Raw genomic sequence first — 26,966 nt, 5'->3', positions numbered from 1 at the left:
TCTTGTCTCTAATGAGAATCAAGCCCTCTTGCAAAGGGGGCTGAGAAGGAGAGTATTCAAGAGGGAGATTTTAAACACCAGTTTAAGGATGAGCCTTAGAAAATTTACTTGATTTTCAAAAAAGGGGAAAACCCTAAAGGTCAAAAAATCTTAATGAAAATCACACTACCAGATTCAGCGTACTAGAGAATCCTACTGTAGAGGTTTCAAGCTGCTATATTCAAAAATATGGAATTTTTTATTTTTAGACATAACAAAGATCACGAGTGGGTTTTTTTTTTTTTTTTTTTTTTTTTTTTTTTAAGGGTGATTGTAATGACCCAGTGGTTCTAAAATACCGAGAGAGGGCTTATTCAAACGGAAATAAGGTTCTAGAACCCTTTTTTGGTGACCAAAAAGATGGGAAGGCAACTAGGCCCCCTCCCACACGCCTTTTTTCCCAAAATCGTCCGATCAAAATTTGAGATAGCCATTTTTATCAGCATAGTTGAAAGACCCAATGACTATACCTTTAGAGATAACAAGACCCCCACGACCTCCTGGGGAAAGGTATAAGTTTTGGGGAAAGGTATAAAATTTGTCCATTGTTTACGTACAGTATTTATTATTCGGAACTATGCATACTTTTTTCGGTTGGGAGGGGACGATTTTTTTGCTGGGGGATTTTCCATGGGGAGAGTTTTCCATGGGGAGGGAATTTTCCAGGGGTGAACTTTACAGGAAAATTTTTTCACTGGGGGAATTTGTCAGAATTCCTATACGAAATTCAATTTTTATGTCTTGCTTTCTCTTTGAAGACTCTATTTTACGCGTGGAGATGTTAAGGGTAATTTTCTGGGGTAAATTTTCACCGAGATTGATTTGTCTCGGTCTAGAGGATACTTCCATGGGGAGGGGGGATTTTTATGTGGAGGTGGAGCTATATTTCCTGGCACTCCTTAAAATAACAATCAGAAATGAAATTAAAAAAACAAGTTTTTTCAACTGAAAGTAAGGAGCAAGATTAAAACTTAGAACGAATAGAAATTATTATGTAGATGAGGGGTGTTGCCCCCTTTTCAACACCTCACTCCTTACTCTTAAGTTTGAATTTTGTCCCAATTATTTAAATACGACTCCTGAAACACAAGGGGCGTTTAATTTGAACAATAGGTGCTTTTTTAAAAGTACAAAAAAACTTTAGCGGGAAGAGCGAGGCGTTGAGGAGGGGGCAACAAATATTATTCTGTGGGAGAGGGGCTCAAATTTAAAGAAGTCTAATGGGTTAAATTTTTGGAAACATTTTGCAAATTTTTTTTTTTTGGAGGGGGTGGGGCTTCAGAGTGGTTTCGTAAATTACATAAGACCTAACTGAGGAATATATGATATGTTTAACATAGCTTGTATCTATTATATCTCTTATCTATAATACAACTGAGGGATATACCATACAGGGATATATAATATCCCCACAACCTCAAACGATACTGAGGAAGTCTGAAGTAGAATAAAACGATTACACATTTAAAACCTACCTTTCTCTAGAATCCAGTTCTCTCCAGTCAGGGAATAGACCTGGTTTGCAATAATCAAGCAGAGCACTAAGGGCAATACCACTGTTCCAGTCAGAAGTAAAATTGTGAATACTGCATTCAGGAAGAACATTCTGAAAATAAAAAGCAGCATTATTTACAAAAGACCTTGGTTGGTAAGGCAAATAGCTTGGAAGCAGTAAAAATATTCAGCTGGCTTTTCAACGTTCCTTGTAAAGGTGCCTTCTTTTTATAATTTTTGTTGTTTTAAGCTTTGTCTTTTTATATTGTCCTGTGGACTTTTATTTATATTAAATAAAAAAAACAAGTTTTTTAAACTGAAAGTAAGGAGCGACATTAAAACTTAAAACGAACAGAAATTATTCCGTATATGAAAAGGGCTGTCCCCTCCTCAATGCCTCGCTCTTTACGCTAAAGTTTTTTATTGTTTTAAAAAATAGAGTTGTAAGACAGAGTCAAATTTTAGCGTAAGGAGCGAGGCATTTAGAAGTGGACAGCCCTTTCATAAACGGAATAATTTCTGTTCGTTTTAAGTTTTAATGTTGCTCCTTACTTTCAGTTGAAAAACTTGTTTTTTTAATTTAATTTCTGATTGTTTTTTAGTTAATGCAGCTTATATTTTGGCTCGCCGTCATTGAATAAGTAAACAAAATTTGCATAAGAATGTTACTTTTCTTTTTCTAAATGGATGTCTATAAATTTGTTTCTGACGTAATTTACAAATTAACTTACATATCGAAATTCTGTAGTCATATGTTTTGCTTCTGGCAAAAAATACAAAGTTACAGATATTTGCAGATATGAGTTTGAAACCTATGTTATAGGGTTTTCTGATACGCTGAATCTGACGGTGTGATTTTCATTAAAAATTTTTCACTTTTAGGGGATGTTTCCCCCTCTTTAAAAAATCAGGTGAGTTTTCTGAGGCTCGTAGCCTTTGATGAGTAATACTAAACTTAATAAAATTCATATATTTAGAATCAGCATTATGAGCCCATTCTTTTGATACATTTATTGACATCAAAGTTCCGTTTTTAAAAGTTTCGCCTACTATTGAGCCGTATCGCTTGTTTTTTTTTTATTGTTTTTTTTATTACGTATATGTTATTACGTATATGATGGGGTTCTCCCCTTAGTCAATACCACGCTCTTTACGTTAAAAGTTAAAAAAAATTTAATTCACAAACCCCTGAATCACAAAGGCCGTTTAATTTGAATAGATAGCTCTTTTGAAAGCACTAAAAAAAATTGTAGCGTAAAGAGCGAAGTATAAACTTGGGGGAGAACCCCCTAATATACGTAATAATTTCTGTTCATTTTAAGTTCTAATGTTGCTTCTTACTTTCAGTTGAAAGTACTTGTTTTTTTTAATTTAATTTCTGATTTAATTTAATTTTTAAATAATGCTTGGAAATCCAGCGCCCCCTTCATTGAAATGTCCCTTACCCCAAAGAAACATCCTCCACGGAAAGATTCTCCCGAGTAACCCCTCCGCCAGACCCCCTCCCCCCCCCAGAAAAAAAATTCTTCCTGAAAATTCTTCCCAATAACCAATACAATATGTAAGCAATGGGCAAAGTTCATAACTTGCAGCCCTTCCCCTGGGAACTGTGGGGGATTAAGTCATCGTAAAAGACATATTTATTAGATTTTCGACTGTGCTAAACACAATGGCTATCTCAAAATTTTAATTGGGTGACTTTGAGAAAAAAATGAGCGTGGGAGGGGGCCTGGTTGCCCTCCATTTTTTTTGGTCACTTAAAAAGGGAACTAGAACTTTTAATTTCCGTTCCAATGAGCCCTCTTACGATATTCTAGGACCACTGGGTCAATACGATTACCCCTGGGAAAAAAAAAACAAATAAACACACACCCGTGATCTTTCTTCTGGCAAAAAATACAAAATTCCACATTTTTGTAGATAGGAGCTTGAAACCTCTGCAGTAGGGTTATCTGATACGCTGAATATGATGGTGTGAATTTCATTAAGGTTCTATAACTTTTAGGGGTCTTTCCCCCTTTTTCGAAAAATCAGCCAAATTTTCTCAGGCGCGTAACTTTTGATGGGTAAGATTAAACTTGATGAAACTTATATTTTTGAAATCAGAATTAAAATCTGATTCTTTTGATGTACCTATTGGTACCAAAATAGAGTTTTTAGAGTTTCGGTTACCATTGAGCCGGGTCGCTCCTTACTTACAGTTCGTTACCACGAACTGTTTGATTTTTTTTTTGTTTCTACCTTGAGGACGATTGAGCAGAAGTCTTTGCTGATTTTTTTTTTCTTTTTTTTTACTGGAGTTAACTTGCCTCATCCGGAGGAAGATCTGCTAGATGTTTTCCAGAGAAATTTCCTACGGACTGTTTTGGGTACCCGGCTAACTGGCCATATTTCAAACAGTTGGCTGTGCGAAAAGTGTGGTTCGTTCGTGCTTTCTATGGCTATAATAAGAGAAAGGTTGAGACGGATAGGGCACGTTCTGTGGATGAAGGATGGTAGATTGCCGAAGATTGTCCTTTTCGGCCAACCGTCTAGGGCTAAACAAAAAGCATGTCGTCCTCAGTTGGGGTAGGAATATGTCGTAAGGAAAGACGTAAGGGAAATAGGAACTTCATGGGAAGGTGTAAAGAAGAAGGCTTTGAATATATTGGAATGGAGGAGGAGCATGCGTAGCTGTGTTGGCCTCAGGTGGCTTCGTGCTGCGGTGAGCTGTTAATAGTAGTAGTTTTTCTTTGTTATCCTACCTTTTCTTGGTTTGTCAAAAATGTTTGTAGATTGGGGATTCGAGTTTTTGGGATTCGGATTCTCTATTTTTTTTTTTTTTTTGAGTTAGTACTCGACTAAACATTGGTTTTAATAATAATAAAATAATAATAATGATCTATTGGAGAATAAGACCGAAAACTTATAAAATTTTCCATTTGATTTTTGCCATTCTGGTTGATAAATTTTAAAAACTGAATGGGTCATATAACTTCATTGAATAGACTTGACAGTAGGTGTGTGAGGGGAAGTACCTTCAATTTGATAGCCCCACATTTGTCTAATAGGTTTCATTTCAAAATTAATGATAAACCTTTCCAGAAATTATTTTTCCCTCTTCGGATGATTTTAGGTAAAACGCCATGTTCTGATGGCTTTTTATTTTCATTTTATGAATATTGTTTATGACAAGTTTAGTAGGATTTTAACAATTGTATAGCTCTATATGTGCTTGTTCATGTTAACCTATGATTTTTTTTTGGGGGTGGGGGTGTCTTTTGGTTTTTTTTATGGAGGGATTTATTGCTTATTTCAGACGTGAAGGCTCCATGAAGCTTAATGGCTAGCCATTTTTATATATTTTGTTCCTTTTTTTTGTCTCTCTAATAAAGTGATTCTCTCTCTTCCAAACACTTTATAATATTCCACACGGTGTTCCAACGGGATCTACTCTTTGGCCATCATTTTTTGCTATATATGACAGTTATTAATCTACGACAGTTTCTAATCTCTGCGAAAAGATTGATAGCTCTATTGAAAATTTAAAACCGGATAAAGCTCGTTGTTTTATTGTTACTGGTAAGCTACTACTTTATTGTCTGAGAAAAAATTAAAGGAGACACTTTCAGGGGACATAACAAAAATAGAAAGTATTTGCACTTTAAAAAGTTGAAAATCAACTACAAGAAGTCAGCCTTTATGCAAATTATTTTCTTTTGGTTAATGGATTTAAAGATGATGAATTCGTAATCCTTAGCAATTTGGTAAATATCTAGGGGATATTTGAGATGAAGCTTTGAGTGTTTTTTTTTTTTTTTAGCACATAACCATTTTTAAAGCATAACCATTCAAAGTGGAAAGAAACATCACGTTTAAGACGGTTGATATTCTTCTATAAGTTACGTGCGTTATTTTCTTTGCTTAGTGGTTAAGTTATGCACATTTGAAATTTAAAAAGTATAAAACTCACAATTAGCTAAACTAAAAATACACCTAGTCATCGTAAATAATTTCGTAGACCCCATTGGCCTGCCATCACAAAAAAACAAAAAAGAAGAAAAGCGAGAATGGAGTTTTATAAGGCGAACAAAATGATATTTAAAGGCCCAATTTTATAAGGCCAACGAAAATACTGGATGCAACAAAACAGGTATTTCGAGAAGATAGTTCAGAAGAAAGGAAGCAGTTGTCTTCTCGAAATATCCGTTTTTTTGCATCCAGCATTTTAACCACATTCTCCCTTTTCTTCTCTTTTGTTTTTTGTTATAATCTTCGTCTACCAGAAAATTCAACTTCATTCCGCATATAGTTCATAAGATATTACAGATATTATGTTTCAATGACCTGAATGGTTCAACTCTATCCCGTGAGTTGTTGCTGAGATTTTGCAGATAAGATATTATGCAGATTAGATAAGATATTTTATTTAACCGTACACTGTCCCCCAGCACATGGCTCATCGTGCTCTTGTTTCATCTCTCCCTAAACCCTCCCTGAAATATTCAACTTGCTACCACAGGTTGTCCTAATACACCATACTGACCATCTAGAAAGGAGGCCTTTTCCATATTGACCCTAAAAAAATTCATAAGATATTGCAATATATTCAGTTTCAATGACCTGAAAGGTTCAACTCCATCCCGTGAGTTATTTTTGAGATTTTTCAGATAAGATATTATGCAGATTAGAAAAGATATTTTATTTAACCGTACACTGTCCCCCAGCACATGGCTCATCGTGCTCTTGTTTCATCTCTCCCTAAACCCTCCCTGAAATATTCAACTTGCTACCACAGGTTGTCCTAATACACCATACTGACCATCTAGAAAGGAGGCCTTTTCCATATTGACCCTAAAAAAATTCATAAGATATTGCAATATATTCAGTTTCAATGACCTGAAAGGTTCAACTCCATCCCGTGAGTTATTTTTGAGATTTTTCAGATAAGATATTATGCAGATTAGATAAAATATTTTATTTAACCATACACTGTTCCCCAAGACATGGCCTATCATGCTCTTGTCTCCTCTCTCCCTGAATCCTCCCTGAAAGATTCAACTTGCTACCCCAGGTTGTACAACATATTGACAACATAAAAAGGTGGTCTTTTCCATAATGACCCTGGAAAAGTTCAGAAGATATTGAAGATATTCTTTTTCAATAGCCCGTAAGTCTCAAATCCATCCCCAGAGCTGTTTCTGAGATTCTGCAGAAAGAATATCATAATAAAATCGGTACATATACTGTATCTTTATTTAACGATACACGACATGGCTCATCATCATCTTGTCTACCCTCTCCCTAAACTCTCCCTGAAAGATTCAACTTGTTACCCCTGTTGTTCCCAAGATACTTTAAATATACCATTTTCACTCACTGGAAAGGTGGCCTTTCGTTTCAAAATATAACGACGTAAGGTTCGTCCCTTAACATGAATGTAGTCCATAACAATGAACCGTTATAATAGGCCATTTATTAAATAAAGCTGACGGTTATATGTATGTTCACATTATTTACGAGTATTAGGATGTTGACCAATGGATTCTTTTATGTTAAAAGGGGGTTATTTAAGCTCCCCCCCCCCCCAAAAAAAAGGATATAATTGGATCTTATTTGGAAAGCTTTTTTAGCTTTTCTTTCCTTGGCCTATACTTTGAAGTTATTTAAGATATCTTGTGCTAGCCATTATCACTGGATATAACTGCAATTCATTTAACAAAATAATGTATAATGATAAATATTTCAAGTGAGACAGGAGATGGCTCAAAAGTTTATTTTACCCTGTCACTAATAAGTTTGACAGTATTAAATACTAATATTAAAAACGGTTTAAAAATGTTGTTTTTTTTCACAGATTTTGGTAGATATTGACAAGACTCTTTTCGTACATAAGTATATTGATATTAAGAAGGAATTATATTCAGAGTCAATGAATGGGAAATGGGGTAATTTAATCTAATGATGAAACAATAGGGTCAATTATATTAAATTTTCTTGCAAGTTAAGAATTGTGGGTCCATGTGAGGAAACGTAAAAGATATTTCATGAAACGAAAGAAAACCCAAAGAACTTTTGACTTGTCTGAATTTGTATCTATATACTTTTAAAACCAATAAAAAAAGAATATCGTTTTAAAACAATAATTTTGATTTCAGTTTTGAAAAATATATTTAAGATAATTGCTAAAAGAAATATAAAAAAGAAAAAATAGACTAAAAAAGATAAGATATTCAAAAGATAAGTAAAAAAAAAAGATAAAAATAAAATGGTTTAAATAGATAATTTTGTTTTCAAAAAAGAAAAAAATATATTGAAGAATACCTTTAGCCATGCAAGCATCATCTTCTTTGGTGGAAACTTTGAACTTCCAAATTGATAATGTACAATAAGGGACCAGATGAGTCCAAGTATCAACTTTAGATTGCCATTTACAATGTCAACACTGCCTACAAGGAAGAAAATATGATTCAATATTTTGTTAGAAACTACTTTTAAAAAACATTTTCCAAAAGAGAAGTTTTTACAAATAAATGTAAAGGGCTAAATAAAACCGAAGGTGAGTATAAATAATAAATAATCCCATAAAATAATAATGCCAATAATAATAAAAATAATGCCAAATAATAATCCAAACTTAAAATGAACAGAAATCACTGTCAGTTAATAAATGAAGCCCAAAACGAACATTAATTATAATTAATAATCAAGTCAAATCGACAACAAAAGAAATTACCATGGAGAGGAGTAGGGCGAAAAAAAAATTTTATTTCGAGATGTATGGTGTTTATTTATCAAACCATCCACAAAAACAAAATAAAAGAAAGAAAGTCACAATAATGACTGAGATTACTGAAAAAAACTAATGAAACTAGACTAATTTTTTTAAATCTAAAGATATTTATTCCTGGGAATCTTAGTAATTTTGGATTTATTAACGTTATTAAATTCAAAAAAGCTTTTTCCTGAAAACAGGTTTTTTAAAGAACAGTAAAGAGCTACATTAAATGAAGGCGAGCTGAAATAACGTCAAATAATAACCCAAACTTAAAATAAGCAGAAATCGGTGTCAATCAATAATTGAGACCCAATGCGAAAGGAAATTACCACAAACAAGAGTAGGACAAATGTCCCATAACCCTTCTAAAGACCAGAGCGTCATTTGTTCCAAAATTAATTGGTACCAAAACCAATTTGTACCAAACCCCCCGTATCCAGGGGGGTTAGGGGTTTTGACCCCCCCCCTCCTCCCCCCCCCAAAATGTTTGTCTGACTCGTAAAAATGTCACAAAATGGACATAAACAAATTTTGTATGCATTTTTGAGTTTTTCTTGTGTAAACCCCGCCCCCCCCCCCCAATTTTTTTTTTTAGTAAAACACCCCTCCGAAAAAAAAAATCCTGGGTACGACCTTAGAGCGTAGCGTAGTACGGAAGAAACAAAATCATCAAAAGAGCTTCTTTGGTGCAGCTTTTCTTCCTTATCTACTTTCCTCCTAGCTCTTCCTCCTAGCTACCTTGTGAGCCACCTCCTCCTCTGACCCAAAATAAATTCATTTTTACATGTTTGTCTTTGACTTTTTTTATAGCAGTGGGCAGAAGTTTAAGGCGGAAGGTTGGGATCAGCAGACCGACATCTCTGCGGAATTTGAAGACTTTTATGATATTCTGTTACAAAAATTATAATAAATAAAAAAAACGATAAAGTTTGCCTGTTTAGATTTTTTTTCGAATGAATGTGCTTCAGTTTAAAATGACTATTGGAAGAGTAACATAAAACCTCAAAATCCTTAAAATATTTTATTGACTTTTTATGACTTTGAATCAAACTATCATTTCTAGATATCAGTAGAAAATATATAAACATTTATCACGCTCACGCTACAAGATCACCTGAAGATGGTTCGACAAACAACTTAGTGGGGAAAAAAAGAAATTTTTGTTCACAATCTAGACAACTAAATGCCAAGGGCTCAGGTGTTGATGGCGTGGTAAATGAGTTTTGCAATAAAATAGTTAGAGTTAGAGATAGGTTATTGAAGATTCTAAAAGTGAATATTGCTGAAGATAATGACTTTCTGAAAAAGGAGAAGTCTCTAACGGTTTTAGGAAATCTAAAAAAGGCCTATTGGATGATGGGTGATAAGAGTGGGTTTGGTAGTTACTGAGGTAATAGCTTGATTTCTGTAAAAAGCAAATTACTTGCTTTTTGCTGATTACTTGCAAACAACAAGCATGTTAGTACTTTTCGGACAAGGAAATTCTGTAGATAAAGTTTTAAGAGAAATACAGTTTTGTTTGTAGGGAGGGGAGTTACTATTATTCTCCATGACCACACTGCCTTTTCTATTACGAAATCAATAAGAACTCCAAATAGGGATAGGTCCTTTTATTAGACAGTGAAACGCAAATATAAAACAAAGACTCTAAATATTTCAATGACACAGTCGGTCATAATCATCAGTAGAGTTACTAACATATCAAAATTAAAACCAACTGCTTTTATACTAAACAAAATAATCACTTCCGGGTCAAAGCACGTTACCAGCCCATTGACTTAGAAAGCTCACTAACTGTATATAACTGTGCTAAATTCAATAAATTCTTATTGTTTTCGTCATAGAAAAGGCAGTGTGGTCTTGGAGAATAATAGTAACGTCGTATATATGGGGATGACAAACCAACTTCAGAATGAGTAACATTTCATTTGCTATTAGAAGAATAAAATGATAAATTTAGAATCTGTAAATTCAGCATTATTTCATTTTTAATTAGAAGAATATTCAACCCAGTATACAGTTAGTGAGCTTTCTAATTCAATGGACCGGTAACCTGCTTTAACCTGCAATTTCGAAGAAACTTTTACCACCTTTACTCAACGCAGTATTAATAAAAAAAAATTCAAGAACAGTTAGTGAACTTTTTTTTGTTAGTGAAGTTTCATATTTAGATCATCTTATGATATTGTAATAATCACTTTTCGTTTGGGTTTATACACATTTTTTAATGTCTGTATTTACTTATATTGAGTTTTTTTTCTATTAAATTAGTTTGTGTATCTAATTAAACAAAAACTTATCAAATCCGCCAATCATTGAGAAATTTATTCTGGTTTCACTAAAAAAGAAAATTATTTCTCTAAGATGAAGCTATCAACCATTGATTGACTTTTTGCGGTCAAACCTTCATTACTAGATATCAAAGAACAATATATAATCGTTCATCACGCTATGAGGATAAAACAACTCAATTCAGAATTTAAACTCATAAACCATTTCCTAAAAGAAACGTAGATAAATCGAGGGCAATAAATCTAAAAGGTTGATATAGGTCACGAATAGGAAGATTCCCAATAAACAGACAGAATGATTTCTTGTTTGTTCGTAATTTGATTGTGATTTATCGTGTTTGACTAAAGTAGGGATACGTCTATAATTCCTTTTTTTTCATGCTACTACGACGATCGAAGGGCAATTATGAGAACCGAAGGTAAACTTATTTCGGTACTTGTGTCATAAAGCCACCACACTCAAGTTTTATCGAGAAGCGAAGTTTGGTTGGTTAATGCTAATGAAATAAAATATAATACTGAAAATATAATACTTTATCAACAAAATTATGAAAACTGCAACTTAGAATTATGAAAGGGGGGCTGCCCAGACCGCATTATATTAAATACCTGACCTAACCTAACCAAAATACCAACTAAATATTTAATTAAAATATAGCTACAATGTAGTTTCCCACCAAGCTAATATTGTCTGGTATAAAGACCATGAAAATCGTTTTTTGTCTCATGTTCGCGATACAAGATCTAGAGTGTGGTGGCTATAAGACAAAAGTACCCTTATTTAACGTAACAGTACTCATAACATTTCCCTTTAAGCATTTAATTATATTATTTATTTGTAACTATTTTTATTATAATTACTTTTACAAAATCAATCAGTTTGGACGTATTAGACAGGCAGGGCTAGAAAATTGTACAGCTATACAATTAAAAGGTTATATTATAATAAGTTCATGCCCCTAATCCTACTTCTACCAACATTTCATTGCAGCTCCACGCCAGCTGAGACCAACCTAGTTTCGAGCGCCCCTCCTTCTCCTGAAATTGTTCAAAGTATCACTTATTACTTCCTTCACTGAAATTCAAACTTTCTTTAAATCCTTTTCTATGACCTCTTTCTATTCTATTGGGGAAAATTTACTTTTCATTTAGCCCATAGCCAATGTACGATTTAGTGTTGAAATTAAAAAAAAAGAAATCTTTATTTGTTAAAAAAAAATATAGATCAACGTTAAAGCTTGAACAGAACAAAAATTATAAAAGGAGGGTTGTTAACTCCTTAGCCCCCTTCTTTACGGTAAAGTATTATTGTGCTATTCTGTGCTATCTACGAGTGCCCTTGTTTTGGTATTTGGACGAAATTCAAAATTTGTGATTTATTGTGTTTGACAAAAATAGAGTCCAACCCTCAATTGGACTTGCTGGGTTAAGTGCCATGACACAGAGATCAGCACCGCTATTCTAGACTATGAAGTGTAATGCTGTTTCTTTAAATTTTTTTTTACTATCTCTCCAACTGTTAATAACTCCTTGTAGGAACACACCAGCTGACACCAACATAGTTTCACCTGCCCTCTTCCACCCAAAGCTGTTCACTATATACTCCCTCTTAGGATTTCAAAATTCTTTTTAATCCATCCTTTGGATTTTAATCCCCTCATTTGGAAAGGACCTGCTTTTCATTTGACCACAGAAAAATGGCAAAAATACATGATCATTTGTATTCCATGGTTGTCAAAATTTTATCTGATGTGAAAAACTGACTAAAATAAGTACAAATATATAAGAGCTACCTTCAATTGACTTACCATTGAAATTATAGATGGCACACTTTTCAACCTATTAGTCATAAATAGGACACAAAACTGCCCGATGCAGCACACTTGCGCCGCTTTGGCGCTTATTTGATGGGATAAATTTGATTATTCAAATCAGCCCATTTTTTAAATATTTTTTTTAGAGAATAGCACCTTACCTGCTTCTTCGCTGGTGCGAAAAAATGGTGCATTTTGGCATGATTATGCTTTTATATACGTGCTATTTTACTACACTCAACACATTTTCATTTTAGGACGTGGTTCAAAGAAGTAAGATTTCTTTTTTCCGTAGGGTTATTGTTTTAGACCGAGGACGATTAAGCAGTCTTCAAATTGAATTATGATAGAAACTAAGTGGATCATTTCTTTTCCGTAGGATCAGTTTTTTTTTTGTAGAAGTTCTATTCTCTCTAGAATAGTTTTTCATCTTATTTATTAAAATTTGAAATATTATCATAACTTCTTCTTCAAGGCCACTATTAACTGCAAATAAGGACTTGTGCAGAGGTCAACTGTGAGTTCACCCTTAAGAAACGAAAATTTCTCTCGATGTAATTATTTCTTATGGGTGATGTAAATTTCTGAGGAGAAAATACAAAAAACAATATTTCTTCAGAACCATTAATTTGTTTATTTGTTTAACTCAAAACCAGTTATACAAAACCTAATGTTTTTTCTTCTCACTTGTACGGATCATTGGATCCGCGACGGATCCTTGGCACATTGAGTTAACAAATAATTTACTAAAATGATTATGACAGAAAACAAAGAACAGAAGGGGGGATGAATGTTTTGAACTCACCCATAGAAAATGAAACTTGGAACTACTTATCTTTTTTTTTTATTTAAGCTTTCGGGTACCGGAAGACACGATAATGACAGAGGCTCAGGTATGGATCTGATGCTCAGGTACAGAGGCTCAGGTATGGATCTGAAACGTGGGCGCTTAGAAAAAATGAGGAGGATATGCTTTCCAGAAGAATTCCTCCTCATTCTTGTCAGCTTTCCTGGAAAGCTCGATGCTTTCCAGAAGAATTGTCTAAGGATAGTTTTGGGTATTCGATTGACTGACCGAATCGAACCCCCCCCCCCCCCCCCGAAATGCTTGTCTGACTCTTAAAAACGTAATAAAATGGATATTAACAAATTTCGTATGCGTTTTTTGAGGTTTTTTGTGTAACCCCCCCACCCCCCCGAATTTTTTTTTTTAGTAAAACCCCCTCCGACAAAAAAATCCTGAGTATGGCCTTGCATTTAGGTATAAAACATGGAGTAAAATTAAGAACAAAAAAAGAAAACAAAGAAGAGATATTGCCAAAAGAAAAGAGTCTAACTTTGACAACATTTGCATATTTGGTGAAAAAAGACAAAAGGAACAAACAATTAAAGTACTGAGCTCAATACAGTTGATTGCTCAATTGATTGATCAAAAACTATGGAAAAAGACCTATAAGGAAGGATACCCATATCATTATCCCAGGGCGGAGGGGAGCTGGCTTGCAGAAACAATTTATAAAGAGGGCCAAGTTTTGAAACTTTTAAAAGAAGTGACCTGCGGACAAAAAAAGGTGACAGACAATAAACTTTATTTAAATAGATGGAACTATTTGCGATAACTTAATTTAAACAATTTGAATAAATAATAAAATAACTAGTTACTAATTAGTTAATAACTTAAATAATTTTATTTAAATAATATAGGCTACATTTAATTTATAAAAAATTTACCCGACTGGTTTCGTGCGACTCCTCGCTAACTTCTGATTTCGCAATTCCTGAGACATTTTTTAAGAATAAAACTATATCTATCCATAATATTTCACCAAAATTAGAATTTTTGATTTCCTTTTAATTTCGTTTTTCCAAATGTTAAAGCCCCATAAGTTACTTATCGAACAAAATTTTGATGAATCAACTTTTGAACTTAACCGCTCTTTTTTTTTTCTTTTTTATTCCTAAGTTGGCCGCACCAGGTTTATATAAAAATGTGATTTGTCGCTAGTCTTTCATCGACTATTGACTAGGCAATTGAGATTTCTAGTGGCTAAAAAGCCCATTGACCAGCGTAATGTCATCATCAGCAATACAATTCAAGACTGTTGTTCCATTTTCAAGCCGTTCCCAAGGTATTGTAGATACCCTATTTGGATAGCCTGACAGTATAGTATCTTTTGATCTACCTTGATACTGATCCGTTTATAGATTACAAGTCTCAAAGGAGTTTAGAGGGTAAAAATGTGATGGTGAAATCAGGGACAAATCTTGCATTGGCATTGACACGTTTCAATAAGAAATCAACACGCGTTGCCAAGGCATGGAAGGAATATCACTTTGGTTTGCTATCTTGGAGACGAGGAACTAGCTAAAGAGTTCAGAAACTGAAGTGCTAAAATTGGCGGGCTGATTAGTTGAGAATTACGAAGATATATCTTCAGGAGACATGTTAAATGAAATCCTACGTCTGAGGAGGTTTTTAAAAGTGACAAGTGTTCTTGAAGAAGTGTCTCTAAAGTGGAGTTCTTTGGGTACTTGTGCATTATCCCCACTCTTTTATAAATAGAGTCTTTGAACAAATCCGTTTTACGGGATGATTCAACACACTACTGTAGATGCATATCGTGGTTTTAATTGTGTATATGATATTTAAATTGTTGTTTTTGGGTTTTTTTTGGGGGAGAGGTACCAGGTTAGGTTACGTATTTAATATATGCTATGCTTTACCATGTAATCCCCCCCCACCCCTAATGTGCAAATATATAGTCCAAATCTGTTTCTTAATTGTTCTATATTCATCCTATTTCATTAGTATTAACCAAACTAGCAGTATATAAAAGAGCGGGTACAATGCACAAGTACCGTTCTTTGAGACTACTGCAGTTTATAGTTGAATATGAGCTTTCAGACTCTATTCCTAATATAAATTTAGCATTAAGGTTTTACCTGACATTATGTGTCTCTGTTGTTTCTTGCAAGAGGAGTTTTTCTAAACCAATGCTTATTAAAAGTTATTTCAGATCTACCGTGAGCCAAACTCAACTATCGAGCTTAGCCATGCTATGTATTGAAAACAGTGTAGCAAAAAAGATAGATTTTGATGAGGCTATTTCTAAGTTTGCAGAAAACAAAAGTTAGAAAGAAAAGGTTTTGAATGAAAACATGGGGTTTAAATACAGTACATTTTGTTAAATTCATGCAGATAAATATATATATATATATATATATATATATATATATATATATATATATATATATATATATATATATATATATATATATATATATATATATATATATATATATATATACATCATTTAATCACCTGGGTGTTTGAAGTCAAAGTACAAAAAAACATGGATAGGTCTACAGTAAAATACGAAAGCTAGAGCTATTCTAGTATTTCCTCTTAAAACTTTTACATTAAAATCCCCTTACTTATTTTAGTCTTACTTAATGTAAGCCACGAATTAAAATCGTGTTGTTTGATTTTGTAATAATAATGTTAATATGCATAAAAATATTGTATTTTACTTAAATTTATGTAAGTTATTTTTATTAAAATGTTTTAATGCCAATGTTATACAGCATGCAATTTACTTTTCCTTTCACTCCTTAATTTAAACACTTCAAATAGCTTTTTTTTTAATTGCATGTTTCCACCATAAACAAATATGACTCAACAATGTTTAAATGTTTGTTGGGGGGGGGGGAAGTTGAAATTCCGCCCCGGGTGTCACAAGACCTTGCTATGCCACTGTATCCATCCCTTTTGGCATATCCCCAGATTTGTAGAGGGTAAGAACATTACCTATATTAAACAAATTTCATCATCATAGATTGCATCGAAATTTGTTGTTACACTTTCAAGTCGTTCCTGAGATATTGCAGATACACCATTTTGATATCCTTACTATTGCAGGGAGCATAGATCAGAAGTCCCAAAAGGGCTAATAGGAAAAAACATTAAGGTACATATACAAAAATTGTTTAGCCACTACCCCCTCCCGCAAACACAAAATTTGGGATACAAAAAAGTGGCCACAAAAAGGTGAGAAAAGCCTTACCTATATTGACCAGCTTAATGCCATCATCAGTGATTGCATTCAAGGCTGTTGTGACATTTTCAAGCGACTGGTGCTGGTTGAGAGGCCTCTTCACATATTTTAATCTTTTCTTCTGAAGGGAAGAAACTAAAGCAACCAGTCGAATGCCATCGCACAAATCGGTAGAAAGATCATTTACCTAATATGATAAGAAAAATATATATAATTTGAAATTTAGTAAAACCTATAACGCTAGAAACACGTATTTGCATGCAACAAACAAATTTAAAAGAAAGTATAAAACCAGAATATAGTAATGGGGTGCTCCTCCCTCAAAGGTTGACCTAAAAACACCCTCCCCTTCCCCCCAAAATGCTCTCCTCTCCTCTTGGGTCAGATCATAGCCATACCTATCTTCTCTCGGAAGATTATTAAAAGGTAAAATTATGAGCTAAACACGGACTCCACGGACTCACTGTCACATTTTCTCTTCTGTCTCTTTTTCGTTTATCCATCAAAAAGCCAAATCGGTCAACCCCAAATTTTAATTTTTAATATTTTATCGTTCAGGCTAAACACCTTATATCTGAGAATCTGACATTCTCACACTTCTGAGGTAATTACCAAAAACCATTTGCTAAGCTATTTTGGGAGGGAGGGTTATCCGGATAGTTTAGATCTGGAGGGTCGGATTGTGATTCAGCATACTCTGTCCTACTGAGCCTCCCTTTGAGAAAACCTCAGCAGATGGTCTTGGCAATTCTCTCACAAGCTTGAAGCCTTCGATGCGACCTTTACCCGCAATGGCGATGATATAATGTTATTTGACTCAAAATGCCGGTAAAATTATATGGAAGGCGGGACAAGTAAGGTTTCCCCTTGGAAGGCAAAAAAAATTAAATAAACTGATTTCTTAAACTAAACTGCTTTTCCATTTACTGTATAAATTACATAAAACAGTGGGACAAAAAAAAACTTTAAATAATAAAAATCTGAATATTTCGACTCCACGAACGAGAGCCTTTATCAAAGGGGAAAAAAGTTAAAGTTAACCTAAGTTAAATGGAAAATATAACGAGAAAGTAAAAAAAAACACACTTGATGTGAACTTTTTTTCTGTGTGTGTTAAAGTCGCGTTATCTGGTGCCTGTTAATACAAGCTCTTTGTGACAAACTCTTGTTAAACCAAACCACAGCTAATCTAGTCGAACTATGTTCTGCATAGGTAGAACAAGGTCGAACAGGTCGAACAAGTGTTGAAGGACCTAGGAAGTTGTTGATGTTATTGCTCTTGTGTAGTCGTGGCGAAGTGATGATACAGTGTTTAACTTTGAAGGATACTGGGTAGAAAACGTTACGCGTGAATCAGCAAATAATATGAGATATTATGGATCTATTTTGTTGTTAATTCAACATGGTCGTTTCCGTAAACATTCTCGAATTTCTAGTTTATTGGAGAATATTGTATACTACTACTACTACTACTAACAACTCACCGCAGCACCAAGCCGCCTGAGGCCAACACAGCTACGCACGCTCCTCCTCCACCCCAATCTATTCAAAGCCTCCCTTTTTACGCCCGCCCACTATGTTCCCATGTCCTTTAAATCTTTCTTTATGACGCCCTCCCACCCCAAACGGGGTCGACCTGCTTTCCGATTAGCCCTAGATGGTTGGCCGAAGAGAACAATCTTCGGCAATCTGTCATCCTTCATCTGCACAACGTGCCCTAGCCACCTCAACCTTTCTTTCATTATAGCCCCAGAGAGCGGTATTGAACCATATTTTCGTATAGCCTATTGTTTGAAATACGGTCAGTCAGCCGAGTACCAGTCTGAATGAAGAATCTTTCTTTATGACGTCCTCCCACCCCAGACGGGGACGACCTGCTTTCCGTTTAGTCCTAGACGGTTGGCCAAAGAGAACAATCTTCGGCAATCTGTCATCCTTCATCCGCACAACGTGCCCTAGCCACCTCAACCTTTCTTTCATTATAGCCCCAGAGAGCGGTATTGAACCATATTTTCGTATAGCCTATTGTTTGAAATACGGTCAGTCAGCCGAGTACCAGTCTGAATGAAGAAACAAAAGATATAAATGAAATTTTGGAAGATTTGGGTTTTGTGATTTATGAGTGTCCTCGTGTGTCAGAAAAACCAAATATGAAAAGTAAAACTAGTCTGTTTTTTTTTATGATGAATGTAGTTATTTTTAAAAGGAGTTAGAGGAGTTATTGGATTTAGTGTATGCTTGTTCTGTAGAGGAAGAAAGACAGAGTTTGTTTTTACGGTTAAAGGAAAAGAGAAGGAAATATAATAGGCCGAAACGGAGGAAAAAACGAGAGAAAATTAGAGTTGAACAGAAAAAGATAGAGAAGACCTATATGGTAAGGGATAAAAAGGAATTTTGTTCAGGAATAAAGCATGAAAATAGACAAGGAAAAGGCCAATTACAAATACCGAAGCTGATACTTGGCCTAGTTTTCTTGAGAGTATAGAAGAGACGATTTTAATGCTCTAGATAGTGAAGAATCAAGTGTTGCTCCAAAGTAAGAAGGAAAAAGATTATGAGTTAGTGAGGGATGTAACCTCAAAGGAAGATAGAAAAGTAGTTATGAAGATGAAGGGAGGATCAGGGCCAGGAATGGATGGTATACCAGCAGTTTTGTTAAAGAGGTTTCTTGGTGTTTTTATTTTGCTAGTCTTAGTGAGTATTTGTAACAGCATTATAAGTAGCGGTGCATGGCCCTCTCTATGGGAAGTATCAATTATGATACTTTCCGAAAGGTAGTTCTAGAAAGGTAGTCCTATTTATGAAAGGCAGTCCTAGTGAGCATGATAGCTATAGTTTGATAGCATTAGCGCCTGCACTTAGTAGAATTTTAGAAGAGATTTTGGATAATCGGTTGAATGAATGATTTGAGGGTTATGGGGTGATTAAAGAGGAGCAGGGGGGTTTCAGGAAAGGGTATAGTGCGTCAGATAGAGCATTTGTTTTAAGTACATTGATAGACAAGTGTGGATCAGGTAGAAATAAGCTGTATGATGCGTTTCTAGACTAGAAAAGGCATTCGACAATGTAGATGGAGCTCTCCTTGAAAAGTGTTTTAAAAAAATATAACGAGAAAGAAAAAAAAAACACACAAAAAACACACTTGTTGTGAACTTTATTTTTGCCAGCATGGCCTAGACTTAGCTAGTTTCTAGCCTTAAGAAAGGCATTCGACAATGTAGATAGAGCTCTCCTTGAAAAGTGTTTAAGAGATGTAGGTCTACCTTTCAGCTTTATTCGTTTATTTGTTAGTATCTATTCAGGGACTAAGGTTATGGTCAGGGTCGCAAGTTCGGGACTTCCTATTTGAAGTTAAGAAAGGAGTGAAGCAGGGCAGCGTCATGTCCCCAAGACTGTTCGGTTTGTTTTTGAAGGATAAGGAAGAGTTTCTGGAAAAAAAGTGGGCTCCAAAGGTATGTCTTGGAAAAATTCAATTTTCGGTTGAATTATTTGCGGATGACACTGCATTGGTGGTGAAGTCGGCAAGGGAGCTACAGATATTACTTGATTAAATTGAGGAATATTTACATATGGAAAACTTACAGCTTAACGTTATTAAAACTAAAGTGGTTATTTTTAGTAATAGGAAAGAAAAAATAGAACATATATTTGTATTTGGAGGACAACAAATAGAAGTAGTTGAAAAAATTAAAGTATCTTGGTTTTATTTTCCAAAGAAATGGTGGATGGAGCTCCTATATTAAAGAACTGTTTAACATGGGAAGAGCTGCAACATTTTTATTTTTCCTCAATGAAATTAGTGGATAAAGAATTTGTCTTTACATAAGAGGTTTTTTTATCTAAGATAATGCCGATTCTCCATTACGGGGCAGAAATTTGGGGACATGAGAATGCTGCCCAGTTAGAAAGCGTTCAGCTAGGTTATTTTCATAGATTGTATGGGCTGCATAGAATGATCCATACTCAGTTTCTTAAAGGAGACCTTGGACTGTGATCTCTTAAAAACTATAGAACGGTCCAAATGATTAAGTTTTGGCTAAGGGTTGTACAGCTACCCAGTGATAGGCTACTGAGGGCTGCATATGATGAGTTATTTCAGTTACGAAGGAAAATACCTTGGCCTTTTAAAGTCAAGGAGGTACTGGATAAAACAGGTTTTTCTTTCGCTTAGAATGATGGCCTTGAACCAACTAGTCAACAATTAAAGTTGGACAAGGAAATCAAGCGGATGCTGGAGGATCAGACGATACAGAAATGGGGTGAGGAGATTAAGAATTCGGAAACTTTACAATATTATAAAGAGGTTAAGATAGTATATGGGAAGGAATTCTATTTCAAGTTAAATTTACCGGCTAGATACCTTATCTATTAGATGCAGCTACGACCTAATTACCTTCCGATTCGTTCGAGATTGAAGGTTTTTGAAAGGAGGAAAATTGTCCCGGAGGGCAGGTTTACTTGCCCTCATTGCCAAGAAGAGGAGGAGAATTGGGAGCATTGTCTGAGTCATTGTCGAGGTCGTTTGGGGATAGGGAAAACCTTATTTAGGAATGATGCATTGCTGCTTCCTGATGCCTTGAAGAGTACGTTGCCACAGTTTATTTGTCTAGTGGGAAGATATCTTGATCAGTTTTTTGCAAAAAGAAGAGAGCAGTTTTTATTTCTTCTTTATTATTGTGACGAGTGTTGTAATTCGTTAATCTTGTGTGTTTTTTGTGTACATGGCCACATTTTGGCTTGAAATACACGTTATCTTATCTTACTAACTTACCCCTATCAATTTGCTGCATCAAAATCATAAGAGTTAAGATACTGGGAAGTTCAATTATATTTAAGATTGAACCATTCTGCTTTTTCCTTCCACCAGAAACATCAACATAGCACAATATTGGAGGGACAACAGGGGGTTAAAAAGATAACAAAGAAGGGGTTAAATTTAATTTCAATCATTCTAATTTAATTACTTCTGTTGAACTAAATTTAACAGTCAACAAAACAAATTACAATTTCAGAACATTTTAGACTCACTCAAAATCAACAATTTTAATCAAAATCCAAATTTTAATAAATGTAATTAGCTTAATTTGGTTTTGTTTCTATAACTATGGGTGTTGCTGCATCGTAAATGGTGTTATCCACTGATCATTTTGCAATGATGAATAGCTTCTCAGGTCTTATAAAGCCCCTTATTTTGAAAGAACTTCCCTAGGAGCATCCATTTTTCTCTCTCTTTTTAAGTTAAAAAGTTTCAAAATATAAATTTGGTAAAAGGGCCCTGTTTTGTTTCGCGGCTACGGGACCAAGTTGGAACTTCTGGGAAAAAATTTTCTGACAGGAGAGAAAAAGACAAAGTCAAAGTTTTTTGTTGGGAGGGGGTCAATCCTCACAAAACAGTATACTTTATTTTATTTGTGTCCCTTTTTCCTTTTTCACTTTTCTACTTTTTTACTCTTTTTTCAGAAAATACTATACTTTTTTTCTGATTTTATGTCCGCCGTCCGCTCTGCTAGTACTTCAATAAATTTAATTGTGTACCTGGTATCCACAATCTCTTAGATTTTCGTTGACCCAGTTCCTGAACGTGTGTGCCTGGATTTCAACCCACATATCTTCATGACCCTAAAATCGAGAAAATAATCATTAGCAACATTTAGTAATAAAACTGGATACCGTTCGTGTATCAAAATTCGTGAATTCAGATGTAAGATACATAACCTTTTTTAACCTATTTAAGTTTATTCACGTATTTTTCTATTTATATATCCTTCTAATTTATGTTTCTATTTTATTATTATTTATATTTAACTTTATATTCCTATGCTACAATTTATTTATACCTTGAATGCAGGGTTACTGAGATTGAATTAACGTAAAAGTTTTTCCGAAGGAAGTAAAGAGTTAAGTTGAAACTTAAAACGGCCAAAAATTATTACTTCACAGCCTAGCAAATATGTATCAATAAAACTAGTACAAATAAACCAATTAATTATGTTTCCCTATGCTTTTGAGATTATAGAAAACTAGCGTTTTACTGAAAACACAAAATAATATAGGAGTTTTGGTACAGTAAAACCAAACCGATTAAGGAAACTTTTTACAGAATTAAAATATTATCAATCCCTTTTAGGATCAATCCCTTTTAAGTTAAAGCAACAATTCATTTTAGGATTTTTGCTTTATTTTTTTTTATACGTTTAATTTGGCATCACTTCTGCACAATGGCGCAGTTCAATGTTTGGCTTTCGTTTTGGTTCTGAAAAGGACGTGTCATGATTAGTTTTTAGACAAACTCGAAGTAAAGCCATCTTGATAATATTAGGACTATAGACTAGCTTTAGAATTTGTACCATAGCTTGAAATTCACTGTTGTTTAGAGAGAAATAATCGGATTTCCTGAGTTCATATTCTGTCTTATTTGATCTTCATTTCAAGTAACATCAAAGCATATTTCTTACAATTTAAGATTGTATATTACTCACTATTGGTATTATAGCTGACGAGACTAAAATGCTAGCTGATAAATCAATCCAATATTTCTGTACGCTGTTCAATTACTTCGCGGCTATTAAAAAATATTTAGTTTTACGCTCATGTTTTAAGATAATTTTAATTATATACTGAAAGTTAGGTTACTGATGTCACAACTGGTGTAAGACTATGAAAAACTTTATAGATTCGTTTATTGTTGTCAGGCTACATACTCACTTTTGACTCCCATATCAATATTCCTGTTGTTTATACTTGACTTTTGTGTTTTCAGTAAAGCATTAGTTTTCTATAATCATAAAAGCATAGGGGAAAATAATTAATTGGTTTATTTGTACTAGTTTTATTGATATATATTAGATAGGTAACATTCTACATCACAAACAAAAGGTAAAAGTCTACTTTAGCTACTTTTGGCTATCTTGGACAGGGGTTAGCATAGATTAGCGAGGTGACAGTTTCAGGGATGGGTCTACATGCCAAAGTAAGTCCTGGGAAGGTATTTTGAAGTATCTACCTCCATTCCTTCTCCCTCTGAAGGGTCCTGACCTTTGATGACCTTTAAAAAGGTATAAAAAGTCATCTGTATGATTTGACTATAAAAAATGACTATAAAAAAATGAGTACATCAAATTTGCTAAAATAGAAGATTATATGAAAAGTAATCATAAGAAGGGACATACCATGATTGAAAAAAAAATCCAATCTGAATCGAACGCATGATAATCTAATTTGAAGTTCAGCCCTGTACTAACAGAACTACGTCTCTAATAATGTAACTTAATATATTGGTGTTTGCAGGACATTAATTGTGTAGCTTATTAAGGGGGACTGGAGGAGGAAGTTGCAGGAGGTGTTCTTGCAAACCTCCAGTTAAGGGTTTTGGACCATAATTATTATTACAATGATACCGTTTTATACTTTCCAGATTTTCCACTTAAGAAGTGGCACCAAAACTGATGTTATTCAGTGATATATCTCGCTTACGAATGGTAGAATTGATAAAAAGCATGTAGATATGAGCAAAAGCTTTAAAACGAGCCATTAAACATCACTCTAAAAAGTTCTGGTAGCCCACCAGCCCCAGCTTTTCCACTTGAGACATGGGACCAAGAGTGCCGTTTTAGAGTCCCTTGAAACTTGATGAGGGTGAAAATTATAGGAAAAACATATATATAAGCAATATTTTTATATGAGCTATAAAAAATCTATCTAGGATGTTCTGGAAACCTGCTAGCCCCATCTCTCGAGAACCGGCAAAAATGTGTCTTTTTTCGTGCCATATGGCACTTGCAGATGGTGGAATTCATATAAACCACATACATATGAGAAATAGCTTTTGAATGAGCTCTTAAGCATCTCTCTATGATGTTCTAGTAACCCGCTAGGCCTGGAAAAAAAAAAAAAAAAAAAGATGTTTTAATGTTTTTTTAACTTTTAGTTACAATGGGCTGTGGTTCGCTCTTTACTAGGTTGCAGCTAATTCTTCAACCATAACAAAGAGTTCATTGCAAATTTTCCCCAGAAACTAGTTTACTTTGAAATCTATGAAATCTCATAGATGGTAGAATTTTTAAAAACCTAGTAAATATAAGCAATAGCTTTTAACAATTATCTACGATGGTGTAGTAGCCTGCTAATGTTTCAGTAGCTTACTGATGAGCAGACGATTCATGAAAATTACCAAGGGACTGGGAGGGGGAGTTTACGGGAGGGGTTCTTGTAAACCTCCAGTTAAGGGTTCTGAAACATAACTATTGCAATAGTACCTGTTTTGTAATTCAGAGCTTTTCCACTTAAGAAGCGACACCAAAAGTTTTGTTTTCAGTGCTATATGGCACTTGCGAATGGTAAAAATGTATGTATATATGAGCAATAGCTTTCAAATGAGCCATTAAACTTATAAATTCTGCTAGCCAATAGTCCCAGCTTTTGCACTTGAGACATGGCACCAAAAGTGCCGTTTTTTGTGCCATTTTGAACTTGCTGATGGTGGAATTTATAGGAAGAATGTAGATATGAGCAATATCTTTTACATGAGTTATAAAAAAAAAAAAAAAATCTTTCTACGATGTTCTGATAGCCAGCTATTACCACCCCTTGAGAAATGGCAGAGAAACTGCCATTTTAGTGCCATTTGGCACTTGCAGATGGCAGAATTTATAAAAAGCAAGGAGATATGAGAAATAGCTTTTGAGTGAGCCATTAAGCATCTATCCATGATGTTCGGGTAGTCCGCTAGGCCTGCTGAAAAAAAAAAAAAAAAAAAAAAAAAAAAAAAAAACGGAAGACAGATCAGTGTTACCGATGCAAAAAGTGATTTTCCTTGTGGTTCAAGGAGGGGGCCTGTAATTTCCCTGTACAAGGTTTTCGACCATGTTGATTCCAATGGTAGGCTACACTTTCCATTTTGATCTGACTCCAGTTTTGAGTGGTAACCACCATAAATTTCTTTTCGCAATAAACTTTTACTTTTAAGCCACACCAAAACAAAAATTACCATTACTGAGTCAGTGTCAGATGGCAATATTTTTTCACTAGGCAGTTCTTTTTAAGAACGGGTTTTAAAAACGGGCTGTGGTTAGCTCTTTACTAGGTTCCAGCTACCGCTGCAACCATGATCACCAAGGTGCTCGCCTAAAAGGCCCCAGGGCAATTTTTAAACATGCAATATTACGTGACAAGTTTGTTGTTTTTATTTGTCATCGATATTTTTTTTCAATATTCCTATATATATATATATATATATATATATATATATATATATATATATATATATATATATATATATATATATATATATATATATATATATATATATATATATATATAGAGAGAGAGAGAGAGAGAGAGAGAGAGAGAGAGAGAGGGCTGAAAATATAATAGAAGGCGAGGGAAATGTTGCACACAATCCCTCACTTACAATGCCCAGAAACTGAAGGGCCTGGTACGTCTTGTCCTATTAATTTATATCGGTATTATTTTATGATCAAAACGCACCAGGGAGGGGGAGCATGAAGAAATTTGGCCCACAAGCAAATATTTTCTGTCGATGGCTGTTGTTGTCAACAGTTTTAATAGATTAGGGACAGGGGCGTTGTTTGAGGGGGGGTACCCCCAACCCAATCATTTGGAGAGAAAAAATTATATTATAGCCCATGCCCCTTGACTATCCGTACATGGACCCCTATTGCCCCCCAACCCCAATAAAATGCGGGAGCTACGCTCCTGATGAGCGGTAGTCTGTTCGCTCAGCGCAGTTTCTTGTCTACTACTTTGTTTTAAGTTCAACGTAATTGAAGTATTTCGTTCCTTTGTTAGATTTGTAATTAGCCGTAATAATGGAATACCTTTTCATTATTTCAATTAATTAACTTTCTTTTTCTTCTCCTAATTGAAGGGCTTTCTTGTTTATGATTGATGTGTGTTTTGTTGCGTGTTTGTATGTGGTTCATTAGTTTTTCAATATAATAACAATTAGTTATTATTCGGTTCCCTTTTTTTGGCCTTGGAACACACAAAAATGGTGGGTAAGGGGGGTCCTTGGGACTCTCATCCCCACCTTAGAACCGTCATATACGTATGAACTATATGCAGTGATACCAGGTCACCGCAGTAAATCCTTATACTTTGGGCGCAATTAGTTTATTTATCTTACTTTTTTTAAGTTTTGCCTCTTCTGAAATGTCCCTCCCCCAAAAAAATATTCTGTGCACAATTTAGTCCAAGCCTATGTTGATTCAATAAAGAAGGATTTATCTCCATTTTGTAATCTTTTCCCCGGTCAATCCGTTGGCAACGGCTGTTCTTACGGACTTGGAAGAGGGTTGCTTCAATCGAAAATCAAAATTCTATTGCATTTGATGGTGATTGCGATTGGCGAGCGACAAGACCCCCGCCCTTGCCATTTTATTCTTCCGGGCACAAACGCAAACCCCAAGGAATCAGATAACAATTTTGAGATAGCCATCTCACTCAGAACGATCCAAAGATCCAAAACTATGCCTCCAGCGGAACAGGATTTTAGCAA

At 34.6% G+C, this 26,966-nt stretch overlaps 1 protein-coding gene across 3 annotated transcripts in view; it reads right to left on the bottom strand.

Annotated features, from left to right (window-relative positions):
- The window catches only part of jbug (filamin-type immunoglobulin domains fbug), a 367,002-nt gene that overhangs the window by 300,999 nt on the left and 39,037 nt on the right, over positions 1 to 26,966 (bottom strand). For all 3 annotated transcript variants that reach the window (XM_089104337.1, XM_089104338.1, XM_089104339.1), the window contains 4 exons: positions 21,986 to 22,069; positions 16,460 to 16,637; positions 7,837 to 7,961; positions 1,515 to 1,645 (listed from right to left, as the gene is read on the bottom strand). In XM_089104337.1, coding sequence (XP_088960463.1) covers positions 1,515 to 1,645; positions 7,837 to 7,961; positions 16,460 to 16,637; positions 21,986 to 22,069 — 518 coding nt within the window. The remainder of the gene's footprint in view (positions 1 to 1,514; positions 1,646 to 7,836; positions 7,962 to 16,459; positions 16,638 to 21,985; positions 22,070 to 26,966) is intronic.

Source organism: Artemia sp. Qi Xiang Cuo, chromosome 18 (assembly GCF_049724085.1).
Source record: "Artemia sp. Qi Xiang Cuo chromosome 18, ASM4972408v1, whole genome shotgun sequence".
In the NCBI taxonomy this organism is placed as follows: Eukaryota; Metazoa; Arthropoda; class Branchiopoda; order Anostraca; family Artemiidae; genus Artemia; species Artemia sp. Qi Xiang Cuo.
Note: the sequence above shows the minus strand (reverse complement) of the source record. Positions and strands in the feature narration are given on the sequence as shown.